The sequence below is a fragment of the Sorex araneus genome, chromosome 1 (genome assembly GCF_027595985.1).
Source record: "Sorex araneus isolate mSorAra2 chromosome 1, mSorAra2.pri, whole genome shotgun sequence".
NCBI lineage: Eukaryota > Metazoa > Chordata > Mammalia > Eulipotyphla > Soricidae > Sorex > Sorex araneus.
The window spans coordinates 437,772,542-437,788,829 of NC_073302.1; the positions used below are offsets into that span (position 1 = coordinate 437,772,542).

Sequence of the window (16,288 nt, forward strand, 5' to 3'; positions counted from 1 at the left end):
CGGGGGCCACAGGGCCGCTCTCTGGGACACGCAATCCAGCAGTGTAGGCTCAAGCGGAGCCTGCAGTGCTGGGGACCGACCTCGGTGCCTGGAGCCTGCTAGGTGTGGCTTCCAGTCCCAAGACGGAGCATTTCAGAGGAGTCTGCTTCATGCCCAGAGAGCGCAGGCTTTGCATACAGGCGGCCGGGGTTCGACCCCCCCCAGCAGTGCAAGTACCAGACCCCCAAGCACAGAGCTGGGGTAACCCTGAGGACCCCCTAGTGGGGCACTGGACCAGAACAAACAATTTGATTTCAACGAACAGTAAAGAAAATTATACTGACCTGCAGGGGTGGGGGGAAGGCTCCATTTTATTCAAGCTTTAATTCACACAAAAGCTCCCTCAACAAGCTGTTGCATGAATATAAAAGCTTCTAGGGGAAAACAGCATTGGGAACACCTTGAAGTAGGAAAAGATTCCTTAGGGCATAAAAATACTGATTCTAATAGAAAAAGAATCAATAAATCAGGCACCTTCAGATGAAGACTTGTCTACCCACTAAGGGTGGGCATTAATGAGAGACAAGCCACGGGCCATGGAGAAATATTCATCCCAATGTATGTGTGCAGAACTTCTGGTCAAGTTAACTCCTGCAGCTCGGCAGTAAAAGTAACAAATGTTAGAGTCACAGCCTCCAGGGCTGGAGCCACAGCACAGCAGGAAGGGCGTTTGCCTTGCACTCGGCAGACCCGGGTTGGATTCCCAGCATCCCATATGGTCCTGCGAGCACCACTAGGAGTAATTCCTGAGTGCAAAGCCAGGAGTAACCCCTGAGTATCGCCGAGTGTGACCCAAAAAGAAAAAAAAAAAAAAAGAATCGCAGCCTGCTCCAACAGGGCGCCTACAAGGAGACCTGCGAATGCCACACGTCCTGTCCCCGTTCGCCCAAACGCTGCAGCTCTCTGACTCCGCCACCGTGTGTGGGCGGGAAATGAACCATTCTTGCTCCTCCTCGAGAGCAGGAAGCTGTGAGCAACTGCAGGCGAGTGTGGCAGGTTCTTGTCAAGTGAAACGTTCATTGACAGGCTGGAGAGAGACTCAGGGTGAAGGTGCTGACCTGGCACTTGGCCCATCTCTGAGCACAGAGCCAGGAGTAAGCCCTGAGCACTGCAGGGTGAGAACAACAACAAAACGGAACTAAAAAAATCACTCACCCCTTAACTCAACTCTACTCTAACGTAGTAATCCCGGGGGGATATAATCTACAGATTTACCACTAGAAGGCAGACAAGAATATTTTTCAATAGATTTACGCATACTGGCCACGTCTATACCAAAACAAGTAAAGAATGGAAAAGCAAGCTGCGGTACAGTCCTTCCCTTGGGCGCCCACCAGCAGCCACCAAAGCTACCGACCCGCACAAGGACACATCTCAAAAGCACAGAGCAACAGGATAGTGGGGAGGGAGTTTCCCTTGCGCAAGGCTGGCCCTGGTCCGATCCCCAGCAACCTATATAGTCCCCAAGCACTGCTAGGAGTAATTCCTGAGTGCAGAGCCAGGAGCAGGCCTGCGCATCACCGGCGTGGCTCCAAAACAAAAAATCAAAAGCACGATGCTGAGTGAAAGCAGGAGACTCAAAATGGATAGAGCCTGCCTGACCCTTGAGTCTGAAACTCCGGAAGGGGGTGCCAGGCTAGTGCCTCAGGCAGTGTAATCAGTGCCCCCGCACAGGCCAGCCTGAGTCCCTCTGGTCTCTGCAAGGGCCTGCCCCTCCGTGGACTCAGCGTCTAAAGCCCAGGGCTCAGGTCTGACCTCTTGAACCACTAAAGCACGTTTCCTACACGCGCTCCAACAGCGTCTGGAGGCCGAGCCATTTCTCGGTCACTCATCTGCTCCCTCCACTAGGCTCATAACTGCCACACTCATGGTCGGAGCTCGTGTCCCTATTAATGAACTTCTAGATGGTTCTGCCCTCCTGCCCCACATGTTCAAGCTTGGCAGCGCAAGATCCCTTCTAGATCACTCACACTCCACTTCCGCCGGGGTGTGTGAGCACTGCCAGACTGCCTGCGGCGTGTGCTGGTGGCTACTGTCAGGGCAGAGCGTACACAACAGGCTGGCAAGCTGAGCTCCTCTTACCTCTATTGCTCGAATCACTTTAGAAAGTTCCTTAATAAGATGTCCAGGTCGAACGTTGTCTGGAATTTCAAAGGCATGTTCAGATACAAGCTGTATTTGGATCAAGAAAGAAAAGACAAGCAAAATTACTTCCAGTTTAATACGGAGAGCTTATCCTCGTGGGCTGAAATGGCAGTACAGAGGATAAGACTGCATGCCTTGCATGTGGCTGACCCCAGGTGGATCTCCCACAGTGCATGTTCCCCCAAATACTGCCAGGAGTGATCCCCGAACACAGAGCCAGGAGTAAGCCCTGAGCACAGCCAGGTGTGGCCCAAAAGCAAACAAACAAATCAGAAGAGAAAGAAAAAAGAAATCAACCATAAAGAGTTGCAATTAAATGATCTTTTGAAAAAGAAGAGGAAAACTGCTTACTAAATCTCTTCCGGGTTCTCTAGCTGTAAAGGAATGTCAGAGGCCCAGGGCTCATGGCGTTGGGATAAGCCCTTCTATGAAAAGCTTTGTTAATTCAGAAATGCCCACAGTGAGGCAAAGATGGGCTTGTATATAGGACATCTGCTTCATGCTGCTCTCAGACCACCAGACCGATGAAAATTTTGAACACTCCCACCATTAGCAAAGCTGCTGATGAAGCCGAACATTCTATTCATAATATGGAAGGATCTGAAAGGGGGGACAGGCACCCAAATAACCCGAGCCTCTCATGAGACGTCTCATTTGCAGGTATTTTGTAAACTCTTCTTCTCATAATCAAAAGCACAATAGGAAATGATCCCAACAGTATCACTGTATCACTATCATCCTGTTGATTGTCAATTTGCTTGAGCAGGCCCAGTAACATCTCCATTCGTCATAGCCCTGAGATTTTAGCAACCTCTCTTTACTCGTCCTTCCCAACGGTGCCGCATTAGAGGCTCTTCAGGGTCAGGGGAATGGAACCCATCATTGTTACTGTTTTTGGCATATGAATACACCACGGGTAGCTTGCCAGGCTCTCCCGTGTGGGCAGGAAACTCTCAGTAGCTTTCCAGGTTCTCCGAGAGGGGGAACTAGGCTATAATATGTCTCGTGGCCGCTTCCAGGAGCTTGGTTTTATAGTCTCTGGATGTTGGCCTTGATGGGATTACACGATGCCGGGGGCAGTTTCTGGGTGTGGCTGCCTAGCTACTGGAAAATGGGGGATCTGGGTGGGAGAGGCCCAGTCCTGATCCGAGCAGGCTTGGAGATCTCAGCCCCAGGTCTCGCACACCTGGGTTCCTCTGCCGGTTCCTTCATGCGTGAGGCTTGTCCAAGCTTGTGTATGCAGTAATTTGTTTTTCCCCAACTACGTTTCCTTATATCCCACATGTGAGGGAGATAATTCTGTGTTCATCTGACTAACTTCACTAAGCATGATACTCTTTCGATGATCACATAGCAGCAAATTGCATGATTTCATCTTTTTATTACATCTGAGTTATATTCCATTGTGTAGATGTACCATAACATCTTTATCCAATCACCTATTTTTGGGCATTTGGGTTGTTTCCAGATTTTGGTTACTGTGAACAGTGCTGCAATAAACATAGGAGTATAGATATGTTGTATCTTTGGTCCCTTGGGGCATACTCTGGGTTAAATGAAAGCTCAATGAATATCCTTATCATTTATTGTAGGATAACATTGGATTTCTCCTTTTAGCCTTGCCGCATGGAACTTAGTTTACCTTAAAGCAATGTCCTTTCTGTATGGACACAGGAAGATAGTTAATATTATGCTCTTATAACTTGGGAATTGATTGACTCCAATAATATTTAGTCCTGGGCATCTGCTTTCTCGACTCAGTTGTCCTTAGTTCATAACAACCCAAAAGCAGGGTCCCGACAAGGGACTGAATGGACCCAGGGCAAGCTGTGAGCTACCCTGGCATCAAAATGGACCAGGCCAAAGCACCACAATACTCAATTATAAGTTGAGAGCACGGTCATAGACAAATGCTGTCATGATCCAAAAGTAATGACGAGACTAGAACCCTGCTGGGGTTAGGAAGACTAACCTGACCTGAGAACTGTGGTCTGGAATATATAGTGAGATGTTCCAAAGAGAAGAACCAAACTTTAAGTTTGATATATCTCTTACTGTGCTCATACAGAATGACATTGCTAGAAATATTAGAAGTAGATTTAATACAACTATTTAAGTGGATTATTAGCTGAGAAAAGAAGAAGGGGACACACCCTGGATGAGATCTGTCCTTAAGTGAATGTCCTAGTAATCTGGAGTAATCTCATCTCCTTAGTTGAGATTTTTATCCTTGAGTTAATCTCCTGAAGGAGTGGTCTTAACCCTCTTTGTTGATTTGTTAATGTTCAACCCTTTGTATCACCACCCTATGTGATTGCTATATAAACTAAGACTGTAAGAGCGGAGGGGATCAGAGTCAGAAGTGAGAGCGAGTGGGGCTCCAGAGAGAGAAGCAAAAGAGATCGGACAGGACCAGAGGAGAGATGACAGAGACAGAGACAGAGATAGAGAGACACACAGAAGAGAGCACAGCGGCACACACAGAAGCAGAGCACAAAGGGGGAGCCATCCCGATCCAGTCCATACACAGCGGCTTGAGAGCACTGAACGTGAATGGAGAGAAAGAGAGAGAGAGAGAGAGAGAGAGAGAGAGAGAGAGAGAGAGAGAGAGAGCGCCACCCCGAGAGCCTATGAATACACATCATCGCACCCCTTCTACACATGCGTTTATATTTTTTACAGTTTATCAGAAAACATTACTTGATCAGTTGACATTGCCAACAACAGTGAATAGGGGCCCCTCCCCTCTTGCCTCTCCTTCCCACACCAGCACCTGTTCTTCTTTTGAATGAGTGCCAGTCTCTGCTATAAGGTGATCTCATTGTCATTTTAATTAGCATCTCCCTAACGATTAGTGACGCAGAACATTTTTTTTCATATGCCTTTTGACTGTGTATGTCTTCTTTGAGGGAGTTTCTATTCATCCCTTCTCCCCAAGTTTTGAGGGGGTTGAATCCCAACAGTAAGACTGAGGAATTAACGGGTGACTTACTTTATCTGCTGAGCAACTATCATTATGTCTCTCTCAGCTATTTACACACGTTACTCTACCCAATTCAGATTTTTCTGTTGTGATTTTTTTGTGGGGGGACACCGTGATGCTCAGGGGTTCCTCCTGGCCCTGCACTCGGGAATTACTCCTGGCGGTGTTTTTTGAAGTGCCAGGGATCGAACCCGGTTTGGTCGCATGCAAGATAAGCGCCTTCCCCATACTATGGTCCAGCTCCAACACTCTGATTTTAAAATGCTCTCAACATACTGGCTTCCCCTTTGCTTTCCATCCCCTGATTGGGGTTCGCATCATTTGTTTAAATAATAGGGACACTTGGTGCTCACTCACTCTTTGCCAGTCAAGGGCCGCTCCCTACTTTGGGGGTGACCACGTCAGAGAGGTGGTCATTATCCCCACTGGGGCACAGGAGCCGGATCACCATCCCGGGTAACAGCTGGTTCGTTTGTAGCAAAGCTGAGCTCTGAACCCAAATTCGAATCTGGAGTCATAGGAGGACCAGCCTCTCCCTTAAATCAAGGGCCCAGGGGCTTCCGCACATAGCACGCTTTGAGCCACGCACCCCGCACGCAATGGCAGCGGCTCTTCTTGGCGAGGAATTTTACTGTGCATCAAAGCTGCCCGTTAACGGGTGAGTTACTCCCCAGTAACTCAAGGTGTTAAAACAGAAGGTCCAAACCCATGCCAGAGGGATTAGATCAGACTCTAAGGAAGGCCTGGAGCTGTCTGTTTTCACTGTTACAAGCCCATCAGATAGTGGGGGCTGAGGGGTACAGGGGAGGGGAGGATGTCGCAGACCTAAGGGTAGGGATCCAGGGTCGTAAGGCACGTGTAAGTCCACTTGAACCAAATCCCTGTCTGCGGGTCAGGCGGGGGCCAGGCTTTAAAGTTCTGAAGTCAGGGCCGAAACAACAGTACAGTGGGTAGGCGCTTGACTTGCACGCAGCCCGGCTGGGTTCAACCCCCAGCATCCCACATGGTCCCCTGAGCACTGTCAGGAATAATTCCTGAGTGCAGAGCCAGGAGTAAGCCCTGAGCACCACTGGGTGTGACCCAAAACCACCAAAATCAATTAATTCATTAAAATTTTAAACTAAATCCTAAGTTCTGAAGACAAATCTCATAGACGGGAGACCACGTAACTAAGTCTTCAGCAGAAAGGCAGGTATGCATTTTGCAATGTAACCTTTATTTTGCTTTTCTCTTAGGGTATGGTTTTGTCATCTGTTTTTGTTTTTGTCCCGTAGGTGATGACATCTTTGATAATGAAAAGATGTGGATTTTACTTCCTGGATGCTCCCGTAGCACCCTGCTCATGGCTTAACACATCACAATGTTAAGAAAGCACCTACTCATCCCCCCCACCCCCCATATCTTTTAGGACCAGGAGTGAGTGAGTGAGAATGTGTGTGTGTGTATGTGTTGTGGTGTGTGTGTTTATGTTACTGGAGCTCAAACCCAGGCCTCACACATGCAAGGCATGTGGTCTGTCACTAAGCCACATTCCTGGCCCCCAAATCAGGCATGTTACCTCATGTACGCATTCCAACATGAGCACACAAAGGTATTTTCAGCCGCTCACTTGTTTACTGCTTAGTAGAGTCTGTGTGTTATTAAGAGGGCGCCTAGTCTACCAGAGACCCCAAACCTAGCTAGAGGGGGCCAGGGGGACTAGGATGGGCGTCCCTGGCCACGCCGTATGCCCAGGAGCAGGAGGCCAGGACACACCTGGGCTGGGTGACTTCCCAGGAGATGCCGGGATTCAAATGCAAACCAGCTGAGTGACGGCAGGAAGGGAAGGTTCTTCATTCACTGCCTCTACTTGCAGAAGCACATCTCCAAGTCCCAGCGCGCCCACCCCCTCTCCTGGCATCAGGGAACGCGCAGCCCCGTGAAGGGAGGAACAGTTAGCTGAGAGGAGTAAAGGAGATCGGGGATCAAGGCTCCGCTGGGAGACCAGCGCACTCAGAACCCCAAGCTACCTACTGACCTGCACTTCTGAGTCCAGAGTCGAGCTATCCTTGAATTCCTTTCTTTTCCACATAAAGGATTAGAGAACTTCTTTTAGGGGTGGGGTTTTTTGTTTGGTTTTTTTTTTTGGACCACACCTGGCAGTGCTCAGGGGTTACTCCTGGCGGTACTGGGGGCCCATATGGGATGCTGGGAACCGAACTCAGGCTGGCTGCGTGAATGGCAAGTGCCCTCCCTGCTGTACTACCCGCTCTGGTCCCACTTTACTCTCATGAACTGCAGAAACCGACACGTTCCCGTGTCCTGCAGAGTGAGATGCAGGCAGTGTTTCCAGCCGGCACCGCCCCCACCCCACGGGGTGGCAGGGCCCTGCACTCTGACCCTGCCAAGGAGCGCCCCCACAGAAAGAACCACCTACTTCCTTCTTCATCCACAGCTTTAGAGCCGTGTGCAGCGCTTTCACGCCCTGCACCAGGTACGTCTGCGGCTGGAAACCGTCTTCTCTCAGCTCTGAGGGGAGAGGAGGGAGAGGAGTTAGGGGCCCACCTCAGACAAACAGTAACAACCCGTGGGTGGACGGTGGGGAAAGCAGACGAGGGGCTGAAAGGGAAAGACAAAGGCCCAGAAGTGCACTACAGTCGGGCTGATGGTTCCCTTTCCAGGGAGGCTTCCAGAGAAAGCTCGGGAGTCAGCCTCGAGGGCGCGACAGGCGCAAAGCTCGACTGAGCTGGTGTCACCATGGGGGCGGGAGCTGAGGAAAGGGTTTAGGGTGGCAGAAGCAGGAGGGGCTCGGGCAACTGTCTCGGCGAGGCTGTGACCTCCGACCAGGGGCAGGGCCCGCCCAGGTGAGTCTTGGGAACTGTCCACGCGTGTGCGTGTGGGCCGCTCGCCACAGGCATAATGGCCCCACTTATTTGGAGAAGCAAATAGACAGTTTTTTTCTGTTGTTGGTGAATTTTTTTTTTTTTAAGGTGGTGTTCAAGGGTTTACTCCTGGCTCTGCACTCAGGGATCACTCCTGGTGGTGCTCAGAGGGCCATCTGGGGTGCCCCAGCACCTGGCTGGGCCGCACGCAAGGCAAGCACCTTCCCCGCTGTTATCATCTCTCTGGCCCATGTGGTTATTGGTTCTTTTTAACAATTATTTAATACCCAGGCAAAATATATTAATTACATGCAGTCTAAAATGCAGCCCAGGGAAAGCAAAACCAAGACATTTCATTTCTGCTCAGTGGCTGATTCCTTTTCCTAACCTTCAAACGTGGCTCATTTGTGTCATTAATCCGGACAGTGCACACAGTTAAGAACTCTGGGCCAGAGCAAAGTACAGAGTGGAGGCCGCTTGCCTTGCACACGGCCAACTTCTCTCTGCATTTCTAAGTGTTCATGCTTTTCTGGGCTCATGCCTGGACAGGGGCCTGTGAATATGGCGCTGCGGTTTTTACTGGAAACTCTGTCCAGTGTGTGTAACTGGTGGCAGTATCCCTGCACCAGGAAGGGCCCCTGTCAGCGCTCAGCAAGTCTGGAGAAAAGACAGATCCTGGCAGGAAGCGCCTAATCCCCGAATCCCTGGGACCCCACCTCTGTCCCCCACACCGGCAGCACCAGGAGACATGTGCCCACGCCCACCTGGCACCGCGTCCCTTCCCACTCCCCCCGCCTCCCTGACTCAACCGTGAGTCCCATTTTCTTTGTAGGAGGGATCATAACTGCTTCGCCACGTGATTCTGTGCAGTTACCCTAGGAAGTTTTTGTTGTTGTTGTTGATTGTTTTTGCTTTTTGGGTCACACTCGGCAATGCACCAGGGTTACTCCTGGCTCAGGTGCTCAGTAATTAATCCTGGCAGTGCTCAGGGAACTATATGGGATGCTGGGAATCAAACCCGGGTTGGCCGTGTGCAAGGGAAACACCCTACCCGCTGTGCTATCGCTCCAGCTCCCTACCCTAGGAAGTTTGGATTGTCTCCTTCTATTTGACTTTTCCTTGGGTAACTTCTCACGGGGAAAAGAAGTTAGAGCTTCTGTTATGACACACCACAGCTCACCCATTTCTAACTGCTCCCCTGGAGCTCTACCAGTTGCTCTGTTGCGAAGGAACCAGGTAAATTAGATGAGCCAGTAGCAGGTGGAGCCGCCCTGCTGCAGGACAGACGCAGGACGGATACAAGAGCAAGTGCTGGAGAAAAGGCCAAGGGACATTCGGGTGCCCAAGCCAGGAGCACCGACATCCATTCTACATGGCGGCTGCCGGGGCTCAGTGAAGGAAGAGCCGCCTCCTGAAGGTTCTCCTCCAGCTCTAGGCCCAGAGACCACACACGGGCCAGTGGTCAGTGCCCGGTTCTCCCGGGACGTGGACACGCTCCCTCAAGGTCTGGAAGCAGCTATGGGGCACACTCAGGAGGCAGCAGGGCTGCAGCCTAGCTGCGTCAGGAGGAAGGGGCTCCGAGGGCCACAGAGCACTTGCCTTGTGACCGGGGCCGACCCACGCTTGCATCCTCCTGACTGTGAAGACAGGGATGCTACTTTGCTAAAACGATGGTGGGCAGAGGGAAACGGGGCTCTCCACACGAGAAGGGGTCCCGGGCGGGCACTGGCCAGGGCCTCCCCACCCTGTGCGCCCGCACGCTTTACCTTTCAGGGTTTCCAGCAGGTTTTTGGCTACGAACCAACAAATGGCTTCGAAGAAAGGGAATTTGAAAAGGTCCGGTGTTTTTAGCCGTTTCTCCATCTCGTAACACCTAATTGATGAAACGTGAAGAAACTGAACGTTAGGACGGGTTGGACACACTGAAGGAGAATAAACGTGGCCATTGGGACCCTCTGAGTCCTGCGTGAAGGGAATCAACACGCGCATCGGGGCGAGACGGGAGGAGCCTCACACACCCCACACTGGCCCTCGGGAGACTGCACCCTGGGGTCTGCACCCTAACTTCCCCAGAAGGACCGTGAGAGGGTCCCCCACAACTGTGTGGCTAGACCAGCTCCCTGCAGCCACGCACACCCAGGGCGGTTTCCTTCGGTTCCACTCAGGGGCCACGCTAGGGCGCAGGGACGGTGAGACGGCTGCTGGGAACCCTGGCCGCCACCGCAGAGCTGGGCAGCAGGAGCCCAGGGCCACTCGGGGACGGACACCCGAGACCCTGCGCCGGGCTGAGGAACAGCACAGGCCTAACGCTGCAGGCCCTACAGGGCCACGGCCCTGACATAACTGCACGCTGGGGCCGGGTCAAAGAAACGGGTCCCCACATCCCAAGACGGGCTTCCCGCCAGGGAGCCCTGGAGCCCTAGTTCTGATGAGTCCGTCCACTCTGGAGTTCGCCATGAGGTGCTCACACCGCAGTCTCCCACTGACGGAGAGAGGAGCGCAGCACGGTGCCATGGGCACTGCTTGCTTCTCCCCGGAGGAAGGCCTGCCGGCTCTTCTGCAGCTCTGAGAGCCAACGAGGTCAGTCCCACGCTGAAGATTAACTCTTTCGGTTTCCGATCTGGAATGTTACCAGCGTCTCGGACTGACAAGAGCTCAAGACGCCACTTTGGGGAAAGGCTCCTGTCCCCCCACTTCCCGGGGCCTCTCTCCGTGAACGGGCAACTGAAATAGGCGGGGAGCCGACGCGCGGACGTAGGTGGCACAGTGTCCACCCGAGGCAGGACGCGGGGTCCCGGAAGGAAGGGGCTACCGACCTGAGCTGCATGCCAATATTAAGGTTGTGCAGAAAGTTGCCCCCGAACGCCATACAGTCCTGAGACGTGAGCACCGCGTGAATCCACCCTGCAAGAGGCAAGCCCGTCAGCGGGTTTCAGCACTGGGCCCCCGACAGCAGCCGCTGCGACGGCACCTGGGAAATAAGCACTGCGAGACTGCAGCGTCAGCTGAAGCCTGGCGCCGCGTCTCCTGCTCGGCAGCCTCCGTCCCCTGCCCCTCTCCCAACTGCCTGGGCTGAGTTTCACACAAAGCCCTGACCCGAGCGTGGTCCAGGACGAAGCAGAGGGCTTGGTGGCTGGCGCTGCTGGGGACTGTCTGTGTAACTTAGTGAGAGGTGAGCCCATGGGCCTCTCTCGGCCACACGCGTGCAGCTGCGGGGAGGTTGGCCCTCAGTCCCTGTCAGGGTCCTCGAGCAACCACGCACTCCTACGAGTCCCCTCCCAGGAGACACTTCAGTCCCAGCCTTCACTATTTTCTTATGGCAGGCATGGCCGTGGACAGCAATAGAGAACTATGAAAAAGTTAAAAAGGGCTGGAGTGATAGCACAGCGGGTAGGGCGTTTGCCTTGCATGCGCCGACCTGGGTTTGATCCCCAGCATCCCATATGGTCCCCTGAGCACCGCCGGGAGTAATTCCTGAGTGCAAAGCCAGGAGTAACCCCTGTGCATCGCTGGGTGTGACCCAAAAAGCCAAAAAAAATAAAAAGCAAAAGTTGAATTTAAAAAGAAGGGGCAAGAGAGATAGTACAGTGGGTAAGGTGCTGGCCTTGTATGCCTCTGGCCCGGGTTCAATCCCTGGCACCCATATGGGCAGGGGCCCAGGGAGCCCTGCCAAGAGCAATATTTAGGTGCAGATCCAGGGGTTAAGGCTGAAGCACTGCCAGTTGTGGACCATAAAACAAAAGCAAAAAAAACAATGAAGAACTACTGACCAGTTATAACAGAAGGGAATATCATCAAAAGTTTGTGTGTGTGTGTGTGTGTGTGTGTGTGTGTGTGTGTTTTAATTATTTGAAAGACATTAAAAAGTTAAAAAAGATTGGGGCTGGAGCAATAGCAAAGCAGGTAGGCTGTTTGCCTTGCACACGGCTGACCCGGGTTCAATTCCCAGAATCCCATATGGTCCCCTGAGCACCACCAGGAGTAATTTCTTAGTGCAAAGCCAGGAGTAACCCCTGAGCATCACCAGGTGTGACCCAAAAAGCAAAAAAATAAAATAAAATAAAATAAAAAATAAAAGTTAAAAAGATAGCCCCACAAACTGAGAGAAAGTATATGTAAGTCACATGTGATATGGGTCTAGCAGAGAGAAAATATCACCAATGCTTATACTCAACAATAGAAAGGAAGCCTGACTTCAAAACTGGGGAGAGAACACCGGGGTTAGGGCGTCAAATGACCCAATCCTGAGCACTGCTGGAGGGGGTCCCCCGAGCACTGCTGGCCCAAGCGGCTGTGCATCCTCAGGCCATCACCAGACTCTCTGGTCAAACAGTGCCGGCAATGGGCCCCAGGCTCCCTAAACACTACCTGGGGTCCCTCAATCCCCAGAGAAAGACCAAGGATTGGGGGGGAGGTGGGGCCTCCCAGGTGGAGCTCAGGGGAACTGGAGGATACTCCCTTAACACTGGGCCAGGGTTCACTGTGAGGGGAAACATTAAAATTAGGATGGTCAACCACCAGCGCCACTCTCACCAGCCAGGATCCAGGGACTCAAAAATAAATCTCAGGAGAGGTCAACAAGTGGCAGCATTTCTCCCAGATCCCGGACAAGGCTGAGCTGTCCCGGGGGGAGGGGGTGCCGGGGTAGGAGGGTGAGCCCCTGCATCCACCCGGAGCCGGCAGCCGAAAACCTCCAGATGCCACAATCACCATAATTCTCCAGGCTGGACCCCACTGCTTGGACGAGCTTCATCCAGAAATCAATTTGTTGAAAAAACTCAGGTATGTGGGTTTTGTGACTGAAATCTCCAGCTTTCAAGGGGCTGGGGATGGACTATCTCCCACCCATCTCCTTGTACTTCTGGAAGCCCCGCAGTCACTCTCTCCAAAGTCACCAGTCAGTTAAGAATTTAACTCTAGCTCCATAACCCCATTAAAAATTTTGGGCACCCCGAAGCACACGACATCTCAAACTCTGTAACACTGATAAACCAGGAGTAACACATCAGATTGGATGGGATGTAACGTAGAAGGCAACCAATCTCGATGAACAATATATAAACGTAGAAGGCTTGACCTGTAATAACATTTTAGTAATCTCTTATGTAAGGGCTTAAGGGTTCCATGGTGAGATACAACAATCTTCACCAACTTTTTTCTAGGGAAACAGATTTTGATCATCCTTTTAGCAGATTATTTATAACAAGCAATGCAAAATAAATTACTGAGGCCTGCTATGGGGGCAGGCTCAAGGGTGGTTGGGAAAATTGGAAATAACAGTGGTGGGAAGGTGCAATGGAGGCGGGACTGGTATTGGAATACTGAATGTCTGTAACTAATGACTTAATAAAGTTCTTTTTAAAAAAAGGTCAGAGTGGTAACTTGGGCCATGCAAAACACATGGCAACAGAGGTAACTCAATGCACAGAGCACATGCTCTGAATGTAGAATGCCCAGGTTAGATCCCCAGCAGTGCCTGCTGGGGTGGCCCCAAAACAAAAGTGAAACAAACAATGAAAATAACACAGACCCCACCAATACGTTTAAGCTAGAGGCTCTCACTAGAAACTGAGAGCGTGTGACGGAGCAGCAGTGATAGGGGCAGGGATGGGAAGTGATCTTACCTGTAGGGACAAACAAGGTGTGTCCCTGTCTCACCACGCATTTGTAGCATTTATCCACCTTCTCGCCAAAGAACACTTCACTCTGGGTCACGGAGGAACTCCAAGATTCGTAGAGTGCCAAATTTTCATCTGTTGGTTTTATCAAATAAAAAATCTTCTCACCCTAGAAAGGAGTAATCACACTAAATTTGAAAAAGAGACACGCTTACGATTTCCTAGATTAGTACAAATTCCCAAGGCGCTGCTCTCATTTAAAGACAATTACTAGAGGAGAACGGGCACTGGTGGAGGGATGGGGAAACGATCACCGTATGAGTAAAATGCAAACACAAAAGTTCATAAGTTTGTAACTGTACATCACGGTGATTCTCTAATAAAATTTAAAAAAATAAAGACAATTACTAGAATTTTGAGGCTCAAAAAGGCACACCCAATCCCTAGTTGTTGCCCTTAAGTCTCTTCACCTGAGCGAGAGCGCCCGGAAGGAGGAGGAGCAAGTAAAGTGCTGGGCAAATGGTTCTGAGAGAGGAGGGGAAGGAATCACCGTCATGTCACTGATCTCAGTTTCAAGAGTGAGAAGCAAATGCATATTCCCAGGCCCCGGCTAGAGTGTTCCCTGCAAACTCTGTCCTTGCCCCTTGGGCCTACTACAACATAGTGGTTGCTTTCAGGGATCTGTAAAGAAACTTCCTTGCAGTGAACTGACCCTGTGCTTCATCCTGAAGAAACAGGAACCCTCGGACAGAGCACCAAACGGAGTCCAGGGCATTCCCACCCGCCTGACAGAGATGGAAGTCCAGCTCTGGTCAGTGGCAACAGAGCTTTCTGAGAGGATGGCAAGAGTGGCTCTCCACGTGTCCCGAGCTGGACTTACAGCCCTGGGTGCCTCCCTGAGTGTGGCTAACGGAAGTGAAGAGCTAGAATTTCGTTTACACTTACCTTCAATTATTCACACCCATGGCTACTGTATTAAGTAGCACAGTTCTTGGGAAAGCAAGGTAGAAAGGTAAAAAAAATGACTGCATCACTGACTTCCCCAACTAGCTCACAGTCCTACTCCCATCCTTAAGATCAGAAGTAAATCTTCCTGCAATTTTACCCCTCTTTAGGTATTTGCTTCAGGTTTTAGTAAGAGTTAAGAAAGTCAAAAGGCTAAATCAAAACAAAAATGAGGAACTCATGGCTCCTTCGTTACTTGGGATAGGAATGAAAATAGTATTAACAGTTTTATGAATCATGGCACATGAATAAAAAGGCGAGGGGGAGTAAAAAGAATGATAGATCCTCCTCAGGAATTTTAAAAGCTTCCCTTGGTATAATTTCCCTTTGGAAAATGTGACTGCAGCCTTCTGTCAGTAAAAGGACAAATAACCCACCAATCCAGGCATCTACCCCAAGGGTCCCCAAACTCAATTCATAAAAGATCATCCGCACTCCTGTGTTCACCACAGCAGTCACCATAGCCAAAATCTGGAAGTAACCCAAGTGTCTAAGATCAGGTGACCCTGTACTACATGCATGCAGTGAAACAGTATGGAGCTGTAGGAATAGATGAAGTCTGACATTTGCTGCCATGCGGGTGGGGCTGAAGTTATGCTAAGTGACGTCGGAAGGAGAGGGACCGACACAGAATGATCTCCCTGGTCTGTGGGATATGAAGAGACAGAACTGCGGAGGGTGTAGTGCTGGAACAGTTCTTGCATGAAGCCCTCCTAATGAGGGTTTGTGCACACAGTGACCAAGATAAAAAATAAATGCGAAAAAGAAATATTCCTTTCTTACCCAGAGAACATGGTACCAAACTGAAGTGCCACCGAAGTCGATGTGGAAATCTGTGTAGCTGTCCTGAACACCCATTAAGCAATATTTCTGAACAAATGGCTTGGGAAAGACCGAGTCATCTGGCCAATAATTTTCTACCCAGGAAAGTTTTCTGGCTATATCAGGAACTTCCACCAACTCAGACATCCTTTATAAAAAAAACAATAACATAAGTGAAATGAGTCAGAAAAAGAGGGATAGACATAGAAAGACTGCACTCATTTGTGGAATATAGAGTAACAGAGCGGGAGACTAACACCCAAGGATAGTAGAGATAAGGACCAGGAGGATCACTCCACGGCTTGGAAGCTCACATGTGGTGGGGTGGGGGGGAAGCAGCTCAGACCACCAAGTAAAGGATGCTTGGAGAGCCCGCTCGGGGTGGGAGATGCGGGCTGAAAGTAGACTATAGACCAAACATGATGGCCACTTAATGCCTGTATTGCAAACCACAACACCAAAAGGAGAGAGAGAGAAAAGGGAATCCGCCTGCCACAGAGGTGGGGGTGGGTGGTGGGGGTGGTAGGAGGGATACTGGGATCATTGGTAGTGGAGAATGGGCACTGGTGGAGGGATAGGTACTCGATCATTGTATCACTGAAACATAAGCACGAAAGTTTGTAAGCCTGTAACTGTACCTCACGGAAGATACATTTAAAAAAATAATAATAAAATAAAATAAAAATAGAAAAATAAAGAGGATTGAGCACTTAAGAAAAAACAATAACAAGGGCACACAAATACATACACACGCAAACACCGTACCCACAATGTACAAACTAAAACTTCTTAAAATTGCATCTCCCAACTCAACC

At 50.4% G+C, this 16,288-nt stretch overlaps 1 protein-coding gene across 1 annotated transcript in view; it reads right to left on the reverse strand.

The window, feature by feature from the left end:
• The window catches only part of KDM7A (lysine demethylase 7A), a 74,778-nt gene that overhangs the window by 17,099 nt on the left and 41,391 nt on the right, over nucleotides 1-16,288 (reverse strand). Inside the window, exons 6-11 of the mRNA XM_055134044.1 lie at nucleotides 15,435-15,621; nucleotides 13,653-13,815; nucleotides 10,845-10,932; nucleotides 9,795-9,901; nucleotides 7,584-7,675; nucleotides 2,122-2,211 (exon numbers count right to left, since the gene is read on the reverse strand). Of these exons, the coding sequence (XP_054990019.1) occupies nucleotides 2,122-2,211; nucleotides 7,584-7,675; nucleotides 9,795-9,901; nucleotides 10,845-10,932; nucleotides 13,653-13,815; nucleotides 15,435-15,621 (727 nt within the window). The remainder of the gene's footprint in view (nucleotides 1-2,121; nucleotides 2,212-7,583; nucleotides 7,676-9,794; nucleotides 9,902-10,844; nucleotides 10,933-13,652; nucleotides 13,816-15,434; nucleotides 15,622-16,288) is intronic.